This window comes from Oncorhynchus masou, chromosome 18 (assembly GCF_036934945.1).
Source record: "Oncorhynchus masou masou isolate Uvic2021 chromosome 18, UVic_Omas_1.1, whole genome shotgun sequence".
Classification (NCBI taxonomy): Eukaryota; Metazoa; Chordata; class Actinopteri; order Salmoniformes; family Salmonidae; genus Oncorhynchus; species Oncorhynchus masou.
In genome coordinates this window covers 64,929,985-64,947,602 of record NC_088229.1, presented here as the reverse complement: position 1 = coordinate 64,947,602, position 17,618 = coordinate 64,929,985, and the positions used below count along the sequence as shown (strand labels likewise).

The following is a 17,618-nucleotide window of genomic DNA, read 5'->3' as shown; positions in this document are numbered from 1 at the left end:
TATGTTCATCTCTAGGAGACAGAACGTGTCTCCACCCTGAGCGGTATGACAGCTGCGTGGTGCCATGGTGTTTAGACTTGCGTACTATTGTTTGTACAGATGAACGTGGTACCTTCAGGCATTTGGAAATTGCTCCCAAGGATGAACCAGACTTGTTGAGGTCTACAATTTTTTTTCTGGGGTCTTGGCTGATTTCTTTTGATTTTCCCATGATGTCAAGCAAGAGGCACTGAGTTTGAAGGTTGGCCTTGAAATACATCCACAGGTACACCTCCAATTGACTCAAATTATGTCAAATAGCCTTTCAGAAGCTTCTTAAGCCATGACATAATTTTCTGGAATTTTCCAAGCTCTTTAATGACAATCAACTTAGTGTATGTAAACGTCTGACCCACTGGAATTGTGATAGTGAATTATAAGTGAAATAATCTATATGTAAACAATTGTTGGAAACATTACTTGTGTCATGCACAAAGTAGATGTCCTAACCAACTTTCCAAAACTATAGTTTAACAAGAAATTTGCAGAGTGGTTGAAAAACAAGTTTTAATGACTCCAACATAAGTGTCGGTAAACTTTGACTTCAACTGTATATATGGGTATGTTTGGGGTCTCTTAGAAATTTCCTTGTTTTTGAAAGAAAAGCACCCTTTTGTCCATTAAAATAACATTAAATTGATCGGATATACAGTGGAGACATTGTTAATGACTATTGTAGCTGGAAACGGCAGATTTTTTTATGGAATATCTACGTAGGCGTACAGAGGCCCATTATCAGCAACCATCACTCCTGTGTTCCAATGGCAGGTTTGTTTGCTAATCCAAGTTTATCATTTTAGAAGGCTAATTGAGCATTAGAAAACCCTTTTGCAATTATGTTAGCAAAGCTGAAAACTGTTGTTCTGGTTAAAAAGCAATAACACTGGCCTTCTTTAGACAAGTTGAGTTTTAGGAGAATCAGCATTTGTGGGTTCGATTACAGGCTCAAAATGTCCAGAAACAAAAGATATTTCTTCTGAAACTCATCAGTCTATGCTTGTTCTGAGAAATGAAGGCTATTCAATGCGAGAAATTACCAAGAAACTTTAGATTTCATACAACGCTGTGTATTACTCCCTTCACAGAACAGCGCAAACTGACTCTAACCAGAATAGAAAGAGGAGTGGGAGGCCCCAGTGCACAACTGAGCAAGAGGACAAGTACATTAGAGTGTCTAGTTTGAGAAACGGACACCTCACAAGGCCTCAACTGGCAGCTTTATTAAATAGTACCCGCAAAACACCAGTCTCAACGTCAACAGTGAAGAGGTGACTCTGGGATGCTGGCCTTGAAGGAGTTTCCACATGTAGAAAATGGTAAAAATAGAGAAAAACCCTTGAATAGGTAGGTGTTCTAATACTTTTGATTGGTAGTGTATACTGAACAAAATTATAAACGCAACAGGTAAAGTGTTGGTCCCATGTTTCATGAGCTAAAAAGAAAAAAGAGATCCCAGAAAGGTTGCAAAAAGCTGATTTCGCACAAATTTGTTTACATCCCTGTTAATGGGTATTTTTCCTTTGCCAAGATAATCCATCCACCTGACAGGTGTGGCATATCAAGAAGCTGATTCAACAGGATGATCATTACACAAGTGCACCGTGTGCTGGGGACAATAAAAGGCCACTGTAATATGTGCAGTTTTGTCACAACACAAAGCCACAGATGTCACAAGTTGAGGGAGCATGCAATTGGCATGGTGACTGCAGGAATGTCCACCAGAGCTATCGCCAGAGAATTGAATGTTCACATCCGGCTTCACCTGCGGGATCATCTGAGACCAGCCACCAGGACAGCTGATGAAACTGTATTTCTGTCTGTAATAAAGCCCCTTTGTGGTGAACAAAACCAATTCTGTAATATTTGAATCATATTAATGAAAATGGAGCCAAGTCCCATATGTTCCAAAACCGACCAAAGATATTACCACTCTAGTCTATCAAAAGCTTTTTATGCGACGAGAGATTGGAGTTTTGGCTTCTGATGAAGCATAGAAGATATGTAATAGACGGAGGTTATCTGAGGATAATAGCTTAACAAACCTGCTTTGGTACAAATGTACCAATTTGGGTAAGTAAGTTTCAAGGTGTGATGGCAGAATTTTGGAAAATGGTTTAATATCTGTGTATACCAAAGATAGAGGATGATAGTGAGAGCACTGGGTGGCATCCTTATGTTTAGTTAATAAAAACTGAATTAGTGCTGCATTTACATTCAGTCCAAATGAATGGCTGTGTTCATCATTTCAGTTCAGTGGACACAATTGGCTCCAAAATGTTTAAAATATACCTCAGGAGCCATTAGCAATAACTAGCAGGTCTACTTAGGATCCAGCAGGTAGAATTTGTCTGTCCACAATTCAACTGTGGGAACATGGCGACTCTCAATAACCGACAACAGAAAGAGCTGGCCGCTACTATCTGAGATAATCAATCTCCTTACCAACTATCTCTGCCTTCAATTTACAGTTAAAACGGGTAAATTAATTATTGGTTGATCCCTATTCAACCAAAGTGGAAAGTCTGGAGGAGAGAGCCAAACCAACAGAGGTGCGACTCCATGACCTGGAAACAGCACAAGCTAAGTTGGAAAGGATAAACTCCTAAAAAACGGAATCGCTCTAAAATAATTCCTGTAAATTCAATGTGCGGGTCACAGAACTTGAAATTGGTGTGGAAGCAGGCAACTCAACTTCCTTCATGAGCAATCTTTTCTATGAACTGTTCGGCTGGAGAAGCTGGTTCCCATGCCGCTGATTAACATTGCGCACAGCACCGGTCAAATCTGCAATGGCTCTGGCTGTATGATTGTATGGATCCAGAGCTTTGAAGTCAAGAGACGAATTGTTTGCCTTGCAGCAGAATCTGGAGGTCTGACCTACAAAATATGCAGGGAAGAGGAGCCGCATATACCCAGACCTGAGTGCCAAAACAGAAGGTGACCTACAACATGGTGAGATCCCAACTATGCAAGCTAAACCTGAGCTGCGGCTTCATCCACCCATCAAAGCACACCTTAACCTTCCAGAACCAAACACAAACGTTTTCCACTGCCAAGGAGGCTCAAGACTTCGAGAAGCACATCAAACCAAACATGCAAGGAAACAAGCCAACAAAAAAAAACAGCCAAGTATTGCAGAGAACAAAAAGCATGTAATCATTGGAAACATGTTTTCAATGACAACAGCAATGACAGACACAAACACTGGCCAATGTCCCATTAATTGCCCACCGGAGGCTGAACCCGACTGGCTGTGAGTGGGACCTGTCAGGGGCCCACCACAGGGAGGGGGTGAGGGGTGAGAGTTGAAATGTATCACTCTCCTTAGATGACAGCCACACCTGGGTGCCACTGAGAATAAATGACCGTGACATACACTTGGCCCCAGTCGAGCAGGATTAAACCACGCCTACTCTATCCTCCAATGTGTCCCATGTGTACTGCTCTCTGATCACGGGCTGCATCGCCAATGTACATTGACAAAAACGTATGGCATTTGCCATGTTCCCTGTAGTGTGTACACTTTTTTGTCAATATAAAAATAATTTCTTCTAAAAAGCACAATTCAGTTTTTTTCTCTCAAACATAATGGAAAATGAGAAACAAAATGACAATATTCACATACGTACATAGGTTGTTAGAAAACCAAGACACTGATTTCCAAAAGAGGTAAAGATTTTTTTTTTTATACATGTCTATACAGTGGGGCAAAAAAGCATTTAGTCAGCCACCAATTGTGCAAGTTCTCCTACTAAAAAAGATGAGAGAGGCCTGTAATTGTCATCATAGGTACACTTCAACTATGACAGACAAAATTTAAAAAAAAATCCAGAAAATCACATTGTAGGATTTTTAATGAATTTATTTGCAAATTATGGTGGAAAATAAGTATTTGATCACCTACAAACAAGCAAGATTTCTGGCTCTCACAGACCTGTAACCTGTAAAGCCCCTCTGTCCTCCACTCGTTACCTGTATTAATGGCACCTGTTTGAACTTGTTATCAGTATAAAAGACACCTGTCCACAACCTCAAACAGTCATACTCCAAACTCCACTATGGCCAAGACCAAAGAGCTGTCAAAGAACACCAGAAACAAAATTGTAGACCTGCACCAGGCTGGGAAGACTGAATCTGCAATATGTAAGCAGCTTGGTTTGAAGAAATCAACTGTGGGAGCAATTATTAGGAAATGGAAGACATACAAGACCACTGATAATCTCCCTCGATCTGGGGCTCCACGCAAGATCTCACCCCGTGGGGTCAAAATGATCACAAGAACGGTGAGCAAAAATCCCAGAACCACACGGGGGGACCTAGTGAATGACCTGCAGAGAGCTGGGACCAAAGAAACAAAGCCTACCATCTGTAACACACTACGCCGCCAGGGACTCAAATCCTGCAGTGCCAGCCGTGTCCCCCTGCTTAAGCCAGTACATGTCCAGGCCCGTCTGAAGTTTGCTAGAGAGCATTTGGATGCTCCAGAAGAAGATTGGGAGAATGTCATATGGTCAGAAGAAACCAAAATAGAACTTTTTGGTAAAAACTCAACTCGTAGTGTTTGGAGGACAAAGAATGATGAGTTGCATCCAAAGAACACCATACCTACTGTGAAGCATGGGGGTGGAAACATCATGCTTTGGGGCTGTTTTTCTGCAAAGGGACCAGAACGACTGATCCGTGTAAAGGAAAGAATGAATGGGGCCATGTATTGTGAGATTTTGAGTGAAAACCTCCTTCCATCAGCAAGGGCATTGAAGATGAAACGTGGCTGGGTCTTTCAGCATGACAATGATCCCAAACACACCGCCCGGGCAACGAAGGAGTGGCTTCGTAAGAAGCATTTCAAGGTCATGGAGTGGCCTAGCCAGTCTCCAGATCTCAACCCCATAGAAAATCTTTGGAGGGAGTTGAAAGTCCGTGTTGCCCAGCAACAGCCCCAAAACATCACTGCTCTCGAAGAGATCTGTATGAAGGAATGGGCCAAAATACCAGCAACAGTGTGTGAAGACTTACAGAAAACATTTGACCTCTCTCATTGTCAACAAAGGGTATATATATATAAAGTATTGAGATAAACTTTTGTCATTGACAAAATACTTATTTTCCACCATAATTTGCAAATAAATTCATGTAAGTCGCTCTGGATAAGAGCGTCTGCTAAATGACTTAAATGTAAAATGTAAAAATAAAAAATCCTATAATGTGATTTTCTGGACTTTTTTCCCTAATTTTCTCTGTCATAGTTGAAGTGTACCTATGATGAAAATTACAGGCCTCTCATCGTTTTAATTGGGAGAACTTGCACAATTGGTGGCTGACTAAATACTTTTTTGCCCCACTGTATGTATGTATGTATGTATGTATGTATGTATGTATGTATGTATGTATGTATATATATGAGAGAGTAAGAAATAAACTCTCAGACACTTTGGACCAAGTTTGTAATAATTTCCTTGCTGTTATCGACCGTAGCTGCCTCTTGATAATGAGACGGTTGCTTTCTCTCATCTTGATCAAGACCAAGGATCTGCAACATAAGAACAAGACAACCCAATGTTAGCTCACACCAGTGGTTTGTTAATACCACCTAAATAGATAAAGATTTGACACAATCCATGTCCAATTCATCTTTTTAATATTTTCACATTAAAAGAGCAAACTATCCAAGTCCCACCTAGTCTCGCGAGGCCATCCTTCCAAATCTTGTCTTGTTGACACGAATATTAGAAGTATGGAAAACGTGTATTTTGCATTTGAATGGAAACCCTGGCTGTTAATGCTCGCATTTGATTCGCTATTACATTTCCCCTCGGGAGAGGCATTTCCTTGTTTTTCCTTTGTTTGTCTGCATTTCCTACCATGTCAGGCAGAGTTTTAGAAGCCGATGAAGGGTTACTAATTTGTATCTTATGCTAGCTAGCTTATTGCAAGTGGGGAATATTTTTTTAAGCACAACCTCTGTTTGGTGCTCTACCTACATGAAATATTTTTTAAGCGGCTACATGTCACTAGTTCCCATCTACACTCCACCATATTCTAGTCCCTTTTATCGTCGTCTGAGGAGAACTTTCCCAGGCTTTCAAACAGAATGTGAAAAGCCTGGGCTTCGGAGGCCAAGTCCCACTCAGTTGTCACTCACCAGATGAGACGGGATGTCCAAAGGGGAGGAGATGTCGGTCTTGTACAGTTTCCTCTTGGTCCTCTTCGGTTTCACTGCTGTGTCTTTCTCTCGCTCTGTAGGTCTTCCACTTACAATCCCCATAATAGTCTTCGCTATGGAGAGATAGACCGTTATAAAATAGAATAACATTTTGGCAGAATGTCTGATGTGTGTGCCGTGCACTGACAACAGTGAAGGAGAACAGCCAAGTCGTGCTAACCTTTGCTTCCGAGCAGACTTGGGGAACTCTGGATGAAGTCTCCAATCTTCTGGAGGGTTCCATCCTTTTTGCATTTCAGACTTGCTGGGGTCTGTTGCTTCTTCTGGTCTGCTTTTACACAGAGCACGGTCGGCGACTGTTGACATGACGTACACACAGGATAACCTTTACTAGTGGCTTTCAAATGAGTTATGACGAAGCTCAAAGTTGTAACATATTTAAATGTTTGACTAGATTCTCTTCTTACCTGTATGTTCACTCTGTTGTCCCTCCTCAACTTTATATTATTTTTGTTTTCACTTTCCACAGGGTCCTGAGGCACAGAGAGACCATTTTAGAATTTGTGAGAGGACACACACACACACTGTTGTATTACAATGAAGGGCTCAATTCGTCAGGCAATCAAGTCAGAATGATGCAGTCCTTTGATGAATGTATAGCATAATTGAGATCTTAATTTCAAAGCAATCTGGTTAAATCTGTGTTATGGGCAATTCAATTGTTTGACATACATTTGACCCACACTCCCAAGTGGCGCAGTGGTCTAAGACACTGCATTTCAGTGCTAGAGGCCTCACTACAGACAACCTGGTTTGAATCCAGGCTGTATCACAACCGGCCATGATTGGGATTCCCATAGGGCGGCGCACAATTGGCCCAGCGTCGTTCGAGTTTGGCCGGTGTAGGCCGTCATTGTAAATAAGAATTTGTTCTTAACTGACTTGCCTAGTTAAAGAAAGGTAAAACATTATTATTTTTTTTTTTTTACATTTTAAAGTAAAAAGTCTCAGCATCATTCAGATACTGTGGAAATGCGCTTATACTTTTTTCCAAAATAACTTAAAAAGGAGGAATTTTAACCAGGACCTTGAAATACTATCCAATCTGTCACGAGACTAGAATGTAAAGGGACTCAAGGGATTGCGCCTGTAGTTTTCCAGGTTCTCACAACTGTTTATAACCCCATTATCTGTTGGCATTACTCTTGCTTCTTTGGCACAACTCAATCCTGCTGAACAGAGAAGGGTGCTTTTAGGTAGTTTCTCAGTTTAGCGAGAGAGGAGAGACATTGACCAGGTTTACATGCACACCAATATCCCATTATTATTCAGGATACGCAAGTATTCCGTTTGAGTCAATGCATATAAACATCATATCCTGTTTAAAATAACCCAAATAAGCTCTTATCCTGGTTTTGAGAAACCCGAATAAGATGCTTGGGAAATGCTGATCTTCGACGGGATACTGTGGCATGTGAACATCTTATCCAGTTCTCTTTTTTTCAGCAGTCTAAGTATCACATAGAAACAGTAATAGTTGGAATAGTAACTAAAGTGGAACTGTATGCCTCTGATAATATTAACTCCTGCAGAATGAAGTGCTTCTTGCAGTAAAATTAGAGACCAAATGTTAATTTGAGAAATAACTCATTTGAGAAATACCGTGAGAAAATGCAAATGCACGCTTAGGGACTGTATTGTATAGGCCAAAAAAATGTTACCGTCATAAAAGCTGACTTAAAAAATAAAAAATAAAAAACTTTCAACCACAGAGTCGAAGACGAACTGAAATACTACCAGAAAAATCCCAAATAGTTCACAGCTTTTCATTTCCTTAAAACAAACTGATGTCATTTCATTTTTGCACGGAAACATCTCCCCGGTACCTAAACGTTTTCGCTCTGCGAGAGAAACAGAAATGAAAGACAACTTTACCAATGTCAACTAGATTGTTGATGCATTCATTCTATTGATTTATGACATCATTCTGGTGAGCAAGGCTTTATTTTGTATTCTAGATCATCAAGTAATGACAAGGGAAACTGCAGGTTTCTAACTATAGACTACATGGAACTCTTCCAGATCAAGTAACTCAAGCTAGCAGTAAAATCAGATTTATAAACACTGATAAAACACCTCATGGCACAACGCGGACTGTAAAACCACAAACACATTGTAATACTGTACATTTTATATTGTAGATTTGTAGTGACAGCGTAGTGATGTAATAACTTCTTGTATGATGCGTTGTTTTGTTTATGATGTAGGCCAGGGGTGTCAAACAAATTTTGCTGAGGGAGGCCCGCATTCGTCCTTCAACGAGGTCCGGAGGGTTGGTTATATTTCCTATCCATCAAAACATTTGTTTTGTTGATTATTAGCGAGCTGGACAAAAAAAAAAACTGTACGAATGCAGGTCCATTATCATTCCTACACAGTTTCAGTGTGGTTCTTGTCATTTTTTTCTCAAACTACCCACGGGCCGGATTGGACCCCCGCACGGGCCAGATCTTGCCATACGTTCGACACCCCTGATGTAGGTGGTTAAGTTGTTGTTGTTATAAACCTGTTTGGACACCAGGAAGTGTAGATGCTGTAAGAGTAGGTGCACGTTAACACCTTATCCTGAATAAGACCTTAACCGGGAAATGAGCAACTATCTGGAATACTGTGTGCATGTAAACGTGGTCACTGTCATGTTTGTGGTGCATCTGCTGCTTGCTCTCTGGAAGGGCTGGGTTCTGCTGGGTAATACCCAGTCTGTTGAGATGTTCTCATCCTCTCACATGCATGCACGTGCACAAGCACAAACAAAATAAAAAATGCAGGCTTTCCATGTCTAACATTTTGAGGAAGTGTAATGAGATTCAAGAGATATGCAATGTTATGGTTTTCAGTAAAATTAACTTGAGATCTACTGGACCTTAATTTCAGATATTCTATCTGTTATCAAACACACACTTTAATCTGATCTGTACCTTCTCCATCTTGTTGCTTTTTCTCTTCCTGGCTGAGCGGGTGATTTTGTCCTTTTCCTGCCTCCGGATGTTCAGCTTGTTGGGTTGCAGAGTGGTGAAATGGATCTCCAGCTCTGGTTTGGGGAAGCGATGCTCTCGGCTGCCGTCTGTGGACACCTCCGAGAAGTCCAGTTCCTGCCCAGACAGACAGGCCAACATTATACACACAGACCACAAAATATAAAATAGGAATGTTCTTTTTACACCCATATTGGGATGAGTCCAGGGGCTAAAATGAACACCTGCCAAATGCTTGGAGATTTTTGAATTATCAGGTAAGATGTCTACTTCACCAGCCATGTTGGTGGGTGGTCAGGGCTCCACATTGTGTGCATTTCATTCGCATATGTGAATAAAAAGTATGATCACATTTATAGCAAAATAAATGCTGCAGTAGCTGTTTTCAAAGTCTTTCTGCGCTGCAACACTGCCTGGCTGGGGGCTGTGCTTACGCATATGAAGCGCTGAGACTAGGACAAAAGGAACAATTAATCAAAAGGCCACCTGGACTATTTACATTGACTGACCCCCCCCCAGTGTTTTTACACTGCTGCTACTCGTCGTTTATAACTTTATAAATGACCTCGACTAACCTGTACCCACGCACATTGACTCGGTACCGGCACCCCCTGTATATAACCTCATTATTGTTATGTAAATATCGTGTTACTTTAAGATTACATTTTTTTTTTCAGTCGGCATTTCACAGTAAGGTAAAAAAAGAAGGAAAAAAAAGAAGAAAATCTACCTGCCAAAGTGGCTGGTGGACCAAAAAGTTACATTTAGGCCCTGGATGAGTCTATCCCTGATGTTGTGGCTGAAAAACGACAAGGAAACAGTCAACCACTCAGAATGGTAAGCAGCCCAATGATTCTCTGATCTATACTGACCTCTTGTGTTTGGAAGTTGGCGTGCTCGTTGAGCTCCCTGAGTTCTCTCGCTTTGTCTGCTTTCCTCTCCTGGAGTCTCTGCATCTCTAATTTGAGGGCCTCCACCAGAGAGCCACTCTCCTCCCTGCTCTCTTCTTTCTCAGAGGGCTGCTTTGGCAAGGTCTCCTGAAAACAGAACTATTAGCATTAGAGGCCGACAGTCCTTATGGCGAGACATACTGTCAATTGCGCCTGTCTGGACTTGCACCAGCTTTCCCTGCAACTACATATCATTTCATTGGAAGAATGTGATAAGACATAGGCTGGTAATATTCTGCTGAAGAGGTCTCTACACTACATCAGATGGATCGAAGATCATGCGACTCGGGCCTCCCGAGTGGTGCAGCGGTCTAAGGCATCGCAGTGCTAGCTGTGTCACTACAGATCCTGGCTCGATACCAGGCTGTGTCGCAGGGAGCCGGAAGACCCACCGGGAGACCCATGAGGCGACGTACAATTGGCCCAGAGTCGCCCGGGTTAGGGGAGGGTTTGGCCGGCAAGCATGTCCTTGTCCCATCGCACTCTAGCGAACTCCGTGGCAGGCCGGGTGAATGCACACTGACACGGTCGCCAAGTGTACGGTGTTTCCTCCGACACATTGGTGCGGCTGGCCACCGGGCTAAATGTGCGGTGTCAAGAAGCTGTGCGGCTTGGATGGGTTGTGTTTCGTAGGACGCACGGCTCTCGACCTTCGCCCCTCCCAAGTCCATACCGTACACAAGTTGCAGCGATGGGACAAGACTAACCACCAATTGGATAACACCAAATTGAGGATTAAAAAAACTACAAAAAAGCGACTTGAATATAAGTGATGAGGTAAAAGGTTTCCAATAAAAACTAGACTTGTCACAGAAACTCCAAAATGCTATTTCTGTGACCTTATTCTGTAACTCATTTCATCAAAAGAAGTTCCCGCTGCACATTCACTGCCTACGCACTCAAACTCTGTCAAGTACTGCTTTTGACCCCGAGACGCCATTACAAGCCCAGCAGTTTGAATGCGTTCATTATTCAGAGTCAGAATGATCCCATTGACCTCTTCAGTCTGCAGCTGCCTACAGCGGAGCTCTTCTGAACACCCTCTCAAGAACTCCAGGGCCAGGCACGGACTCTTCTCCTCCTCTGGCCCATTGGCTACCTTCATCAGAATGGCCTTCTCTTCAAGCCACCTCTCCGACTCATACTGTTCATTAGACAGCTAGGAGGATATCAAAAGGAATGGTTACTTTCCTCACCACGTGTGCGTACACCGTCCCATCTCAGACAGAAACGTAAATGGCTGGAGTTTCAGGAGGGACGTCGAGTAGTGATCTTACCCTCAAGCTCTCTTCGGTCCGTTGACATTCCCACGTCACGTTCTCGCACTGGCCGGGACAGTCGTTGAGGACATGGGAGGACTTGGCACCGTTTGTGTTTTTCTGTAGGCAGCCACCCTTCAAACTTGTCAGCTCTTAAATCCAAAATTGAGACATTCCAGACAAATCCACTTAATGTTTCTGAATGAAGATACATGTTGAAATCAATGGGGGGGTGGGATTCTACAAAAAGTGTGTGACCACTCACCTTCACTTAAAGCCTCAATCTCTTTCACCTTGGCTTCCAGAATCTGCTCTTGTTCGGTCTGTGTCCTCTCCTGCTCTGTCAGTGCAAGACGCATGTCTTCAATCAACTTTTCCTTGGACTTTCCATGACTCTCCACTTCCTCCAGTTTCCGTTGAGCCTCTTCTAGTCTCTCTTGCAGAGCTCTGCACTGGGCCTCCATCTCAGCCAGCTGCTTCTCCAACTCTGCAACCCTCTCAGAGCTGCCTCCAGAGGCCCGCACCTGCACCTCCAGGTCCACGATCTGCTCCTTCTGGTGGCCTGACACCTTTTTGAGGTCAGCGTAACTCTTCATAATTTCGTTGTAACCCCCGTTCTCTAATTCGTAGCCCTGTAGGTTGAATTGGGCCTCCGACCACTGTGTCTCCAGCTGGTTGCAGAGTTCCTCCTGTCCAGAGAGCTGCTCTCTGACCTGGTTGAGCTCCTGCTCCAGGTCAGCTATCCGCTGGCTCTTCTGAACAGACTTCTCCTCCATGATCTCACACTGCCTCTTTATGGCATCTATGGTGTCATGGAACTTGGAGTTGTTCCTCTGTGCAGAAGAGACCTTCAGTTCCTCCGCATCCTTCCGGAGTCGTTCTGTTTCCAAAGTCAAGGATTCAATGGTTTGGTATTTTTGGTTGGATTTGTCTTTAAGACCCTTCGAGAGTGCTCTGGCTGCTTCTAGCTCCTCTGGAAGCTTGGCGGACCTCTCAGTCTGTTCGGTAAGTTCTGTTTGAAGAGTTTTCACAGAAGACTCCACTTTCAATGATGTCTGCTGGAGCTGGAAGATGCCGTTGACAAGAGCTTTGTTGTCTTTGGAGAGCCTGGCTGTCTCTTTCCTCTCTTTCTCCAGCGAGGCCATAACAGCTTCACAACAATCAGTCTGCTCCTCCAGATCGTCGCTGAGCTTCTGGACAGTCTGTTCAAATGAAACCCTCTCACGTTTGAGCTCTTCAGCGACTTCATTCTTTATCTCTCCTTTGACCGTCTCCAACTTCTGAACCGTCGCCTCGTTTTCTTCTTTTAACTGTGAAATGGTCATGTCTTTTTGGCGACATACCACCTGGAGTTTCTCTAACTCGTCTGCCAGAATGAGACGCTCGACCTCAAGACTCCCTGGAGAGAGTAAAGGAGAAGGTCAGACAGATACAGAACTCTTTAAGTAAATGGAAACATAAGGACTATTAGCCTGATACAAGATGAAACCCTTTTCATGTGTTTGGGGGGGGGGCTACCTTTCTTCAGGGCAGGCTGATCATCAAGGTCTTCCAGGACATCTGCATGGCGTTTCCTGCCCTCCTCAGAACTGGGACTGTCCCGGCTCATACATTTACAATTCTCTTTCAAGCTCAGGATCTCCTCCTTGAAGGCCCTCTGTTGACAAAAACAGTGAAAGGGAATGCAGGTTCTGTGATGGATCATACTACATACACTTCAGCTGATAACAAAGCAACCCCGCATATACCATTAATGCAGGTGCAAGTATGAAATAATTTACTTACATCCCTAGTTGAAGCCTCACTATTCTGGTCCATTGCTTCCTGCAGCTTGGTTATCACATTGTCTTTCTCATGGCAGGTTTCCATTAAGGCCTCAAAATTCTGCGTCTGAGATTCCAAATTCTGCATGCAATCAAAATATGGAAAACCATCAAGTCTAACCCAACCTTTCATTCAGTGCTCATATGCAACAAAATACATCAGGCATCAATATCAAGCCAGGCTTACCTCCTTAGCTTCCTCTAGCTGTCCGCACAATGTTTTCATTTCAATGCTCATTTCTGCCATTTCTGTAAACAGAAGGAAAACACACTTGAGCTAAATACAGAATATTTATCATGATCAAATCCCAGTAAGTGAGACACATTATACATACCATTGGTTTTGAGTTTGAGTTGCTGTTGGGTCTTGAGGAGCTCCTCTGATAAGTCCTCCACTTGCTTCATCAGGCTGGCCACAGTGCCAGGAGACTCAGGCAGGTCCACCAGGCAGGTCTGTGCAGCCTCCGCATCCCTCCTGATTCTAGCCAGGTCGTCTCGCATAGTGTCAACGATCCCCTCCAAGAGCCCTACCTTATCCTCCTGTGATGGAAAACAAAGATATCAGAACTAAATTAATCATGCTATTCAAACAAGAACAGGTAAGGAGGTTAGTGGTGAAGTTGTATTTTCTGCCAGATCTGATATTATGACCTGTGATCTGAATGAGACTTACCTTTGTTGTTTCCTTGTCACAAGAGACACTTGCACACTCACTAACACTCTTGCCGACTAAATTTTTCAGGATTTCCAACCTCTTGTCCACTCGGTCCTCTGTGATCTCCTTCTCTTTCGCAAGACGCTCGCTGCAAGACAAAAACATTGTTCAGTCAATGAATCTACAGACAACAGCTAAGATTGACAGCTGTTTTAAAGAGAGGGAAATGCATTGACTACTTACTTGTAATCACTTTCCATTTTGGAGAAAAGCTCCATGAACTCGATGGTGACCTCTTCACGGATGTGAGACTCCAAAGCCAATTTCTCAGCTTCCTCCTTCAGAAGCTTCTCTTTTAGTTCCTCCACCAGAGCAATTAAAATACACAACAAAATCAATATTTAACAGTCAGTGAAGATTAATTAGTATCACAACATATTGAATATGGACAAAACATTGCTCAAGTCCTCAAGTGCCATCTTGTCCTCTTCTCTCACCTCAAGAATGGTTCCCTCTGCCATTCCCTCATCACAACTTTCCTCTTCATCATCCGCATCTTCCTGCAAATCCTCCAGAGTGGTTTCCCAAGCCACCATGGAGCTCCTCCTCCTACTCCATAGGTCTTTGCAGTCAGCATTGTTGATGATGAGGGACACCTCTCTGGCAGATATCTTTGGGGCAATGGCAAGGACTGGTTTGATATTGAGGACCACCACCTGAGAGGCCATAAAGAAATAAGATAAATTAGCATTTTTTCCCACCTATATTACCAACCACAAGCTTACGCTTCCTCATAAAGCTCCACCGACTGACCTTTTGGGCAACAGCGGAGAACTTGAGGACGTTGAGCGTCTCGTCGTACATGGAGGCGCATTGGTTGATGTTGACGATCATGCAGGCTTTCCCTCTACCAGAGAAAAAGCCCTGGAGGTAGTGTGTGAGCTTGCTCTCTCTGAAGGGCACATGTTGTCGGAACCTGGAAGATATGTACATAAAAGGAGCATTATATTGGTTTATTAGAAACAAACACGCAGCCAGTGTGTGTAAATGCATTCATCTCTATACAGGTCAAATACTCACTTGGCTTGTTGGTTGAGCCTCAGAGTGTTGATGCATTTGCCCAGAATCAGCAATGAGGTGTTGATGTTGCCAGCCTCTTTTAGCTGCACTCCTTTATTCTGAGTCCTTCCACATCTCTCCGATCCAGCCAGATCACACAACGACAACCTTAGACATAACACACAACCATGAATAAAAACAGGACAAACTGGAGAAGAGCATGGGGGGGAAAAAAACACTGAATAACTTGGTCACGTACTCGCTAATTGTGTGGACTCTGGGTACACCAACATCTTCAATACGCAAGATCCGAATGGAGAATATGCTATGGCTTCTGCTGGAGACGTTGTTGAGCTTCGTGCAGGAGAAACTCTGGTTCTTCTTTCCGATCTTCATGATTTTGTACGCCTCCTCGAAATTGTTTACTTGAACCCACTTTAGAGCTACAAGAGAAACCATGTGTATGTTCTGTATGAAATGAAATCCCATAGCATCTAGACTAATACCTCACATATTCAATCAAAGGGATATTACCTTTCACAAAAGTGTTGCCATTGATGTCCTGGGACAGCCGAAGGACGGTTCTCCTATGTGAGCCATTAGGAATGGGCTCCAGTAGGTCGTGGATATTCTCATTGTAGATTTCACAGAAGGACACCCACACAGAGTATTTAGTGTGGGAGTCCACATCCAGGCAGAACCTGTCTCCTTCCCCCTGATCACTGACATCACTTAAGGAAGAACCTGTCAATCAGACAACAAATCTTACATTGATATAACAACAGTGTCAATTAAAGTGTTTATTTGGTGTCAAATTGAGTATCAAGAAATTCTCAAAATACATAGCTGCTGTACTTAAAATATTCAAAGCCGGAAAAAAGTTTCTTACCCTCCACTATTGTTGACCTGCAAGTGGAGCTCATCGTACCTTTCAGAAAACCACACTGAAGAAAAGAAAGATGGAAAGAAAGTAGTCAGACTCGTGTACATTTCAGAGAGAAAGCAAAGTGGGCATTCAGCTTGAGGTTTTACTGGTAAACCTCACCTCCTTTGACAGTCTCAAGAGGTTTAGCTTATTTGTAGTCTCTTCATCCTGCTGGAACTTTGTGAGCCTGGTGAAGTCTCTGCATCGATGTGGTTTGACGTCGTTCCGCGTGTAGACTCTGCCCTCAATGCTGTTGAAGATCACGTTCAACGACCTTGGCAAAATTCCACCATCACACTCAGGGCCTGGAAGTAAAAATAGATTAAGGGTTAAAAAGGCACAATGCCAAAAGTGTTTAACATGAAGCTGTATCTGTCACACAATTGTTTTATTGTGGTGAGCGTCAGGTATGAAACAGAGGTCAAAGTGCACATTGGAAACATGCAACAACAACAAAAAGTTTTATAATAATAATGTTTCAATAGATTCTGACCGAGTAATGTGAATGTCTTCCCAGCGTTGGTGACTCCATATGTGAAGACAACAGAATTCCCTCCTTCTAGAACATCCCTTACCAGACGTTTCACTGTGCCATCAAACATCTGCCTCTGTGTAGTGTCAGGGCCATACACCTGGCACGGATGGGGGGAGGGTAAAAAAAATGTCCACACTAATTTCTTAGAAAAAGTAAATCTTTACAAATAGCTACTAATCAAACAGCCAGAGAAGGCCTTACCTGGGTGAACTGAAATCGTTGGGCTGTCTGAGAGACTGGTTTGTCACCGTCTGAGTGACTGGTTTGTCGTCTGGTTGATAAAGAGGTCCTAGGTACCCTGAGTAAAACGGTGTCTGGTGGCTCCATGGAGACACATTCCTAGATTCAAACGGAGGAAAAGGAGTATGTACCACAGCATTCGGATCAATCATAATGCTCCTTAGTATACTGAATGTGTGTCATGGGAAAATACCTGAGATTCACCACTTTCATTCTCTTCTGCGGTAAAGGGACGTATCCTGAGGTAGGCCCGCAGATGCTCTTTCTCAAATAATACAGAATCCTGTAGGCAGATAAGTAGACAGCATTTTATTGGGATTTAGTTAAAAGATGAAGCTATGAAACAAATTCCTACATCTAGCTATATAGCATAACAAGTTAACTCGTCACATCAAGAAACAAACCTGTGGCATAGCAGATGGAATTGCACAACAATCAGCAAACAAATTCTCTCTCAAATCCTCAACCACAATCGGTCCCACTTTATCTGGTTTCTTGTCCAAACACGTATCCATCACTCTAAAAGACAAACATTTCCCATTGTTTATGATGTCCTTTACTCTTTTGATACAAGCATTTCGCTACACCCACAATAACATCTGCTAAACGTGTAAGTGACAAATAAAATTTGAATAAGCTAGCTAAAGGCTAGCCGTTAGCTAAACTAGCTAACTAACGTTGCGTCACTGGAAAGAAGACATAACGCTTTGGTTTAGAGAGTCCAAAGGTTATGCACATATATTTTGTAGCTATACTTATAAAAACGTTGAAATACTATAATAACTGACATACTGTGTATTTTTATTCACAGAAACATTGATCTGCAGTCCTCTCGATCTGGTTCCAAACAACCTGGCCGGTAAAATTTTCAAACTGGACCAATCAGACAGCCGAACAACCGAATGCGGAAATATAAAAAACGACATATCCCATAA

At 42.8% G+C, this 17,618-nt stretch overlaps 1 protein-coding gene across 1 annotated transcript; it reads right to left on the bottom strand.

Annotated features, from left to right (window-relative positions):
* Positions 1–1,243: 1,243 nt before the first annotated feature.
* Positions 1,244–17,554, bottom strand: LOC135505126 (kinesin-like protein KIF20B). Its single transcript, XM_064924232.1, is given in 28 exon segments — positions 1,244–5,548; positions 5,550–5,569; positions 6,182–6,315; positions 6,423–6,558; positions 6,670–6,735; positions 9,181–9,354; positions 10,110–10,274; positions 11,185–11,346; positions 11,465–11,598; positions 11,712–12,845; positions 12,965–13,103; positions 13,232–13,351; positions 13,457–13,518; positions 13,605–13,809; positions 13,943–14,072; positions 14,168–14,286; positions 14,422–14,640; positions 14,738–14,900; positions 15,005–15,151; positions 15,243–15,426; positions 15,518–15,727; positions 15,873–15,927; positions 16,029–16,213; positions 16,402–16,540; positions 16,645–16,782; positions 16,877–16,966; positions 17,088–17,202; positions 17,476–17,554. Coding segments are annotated over 27 exon segments (4,770 nt in total). The 5' UTR covers positions 17,199–17,202; positions 17,476–17,554; the 3' UTR covers positions 1,244–5,319.
* Positions 17,555–17,618: the final 64 nt, after the last annotated feature.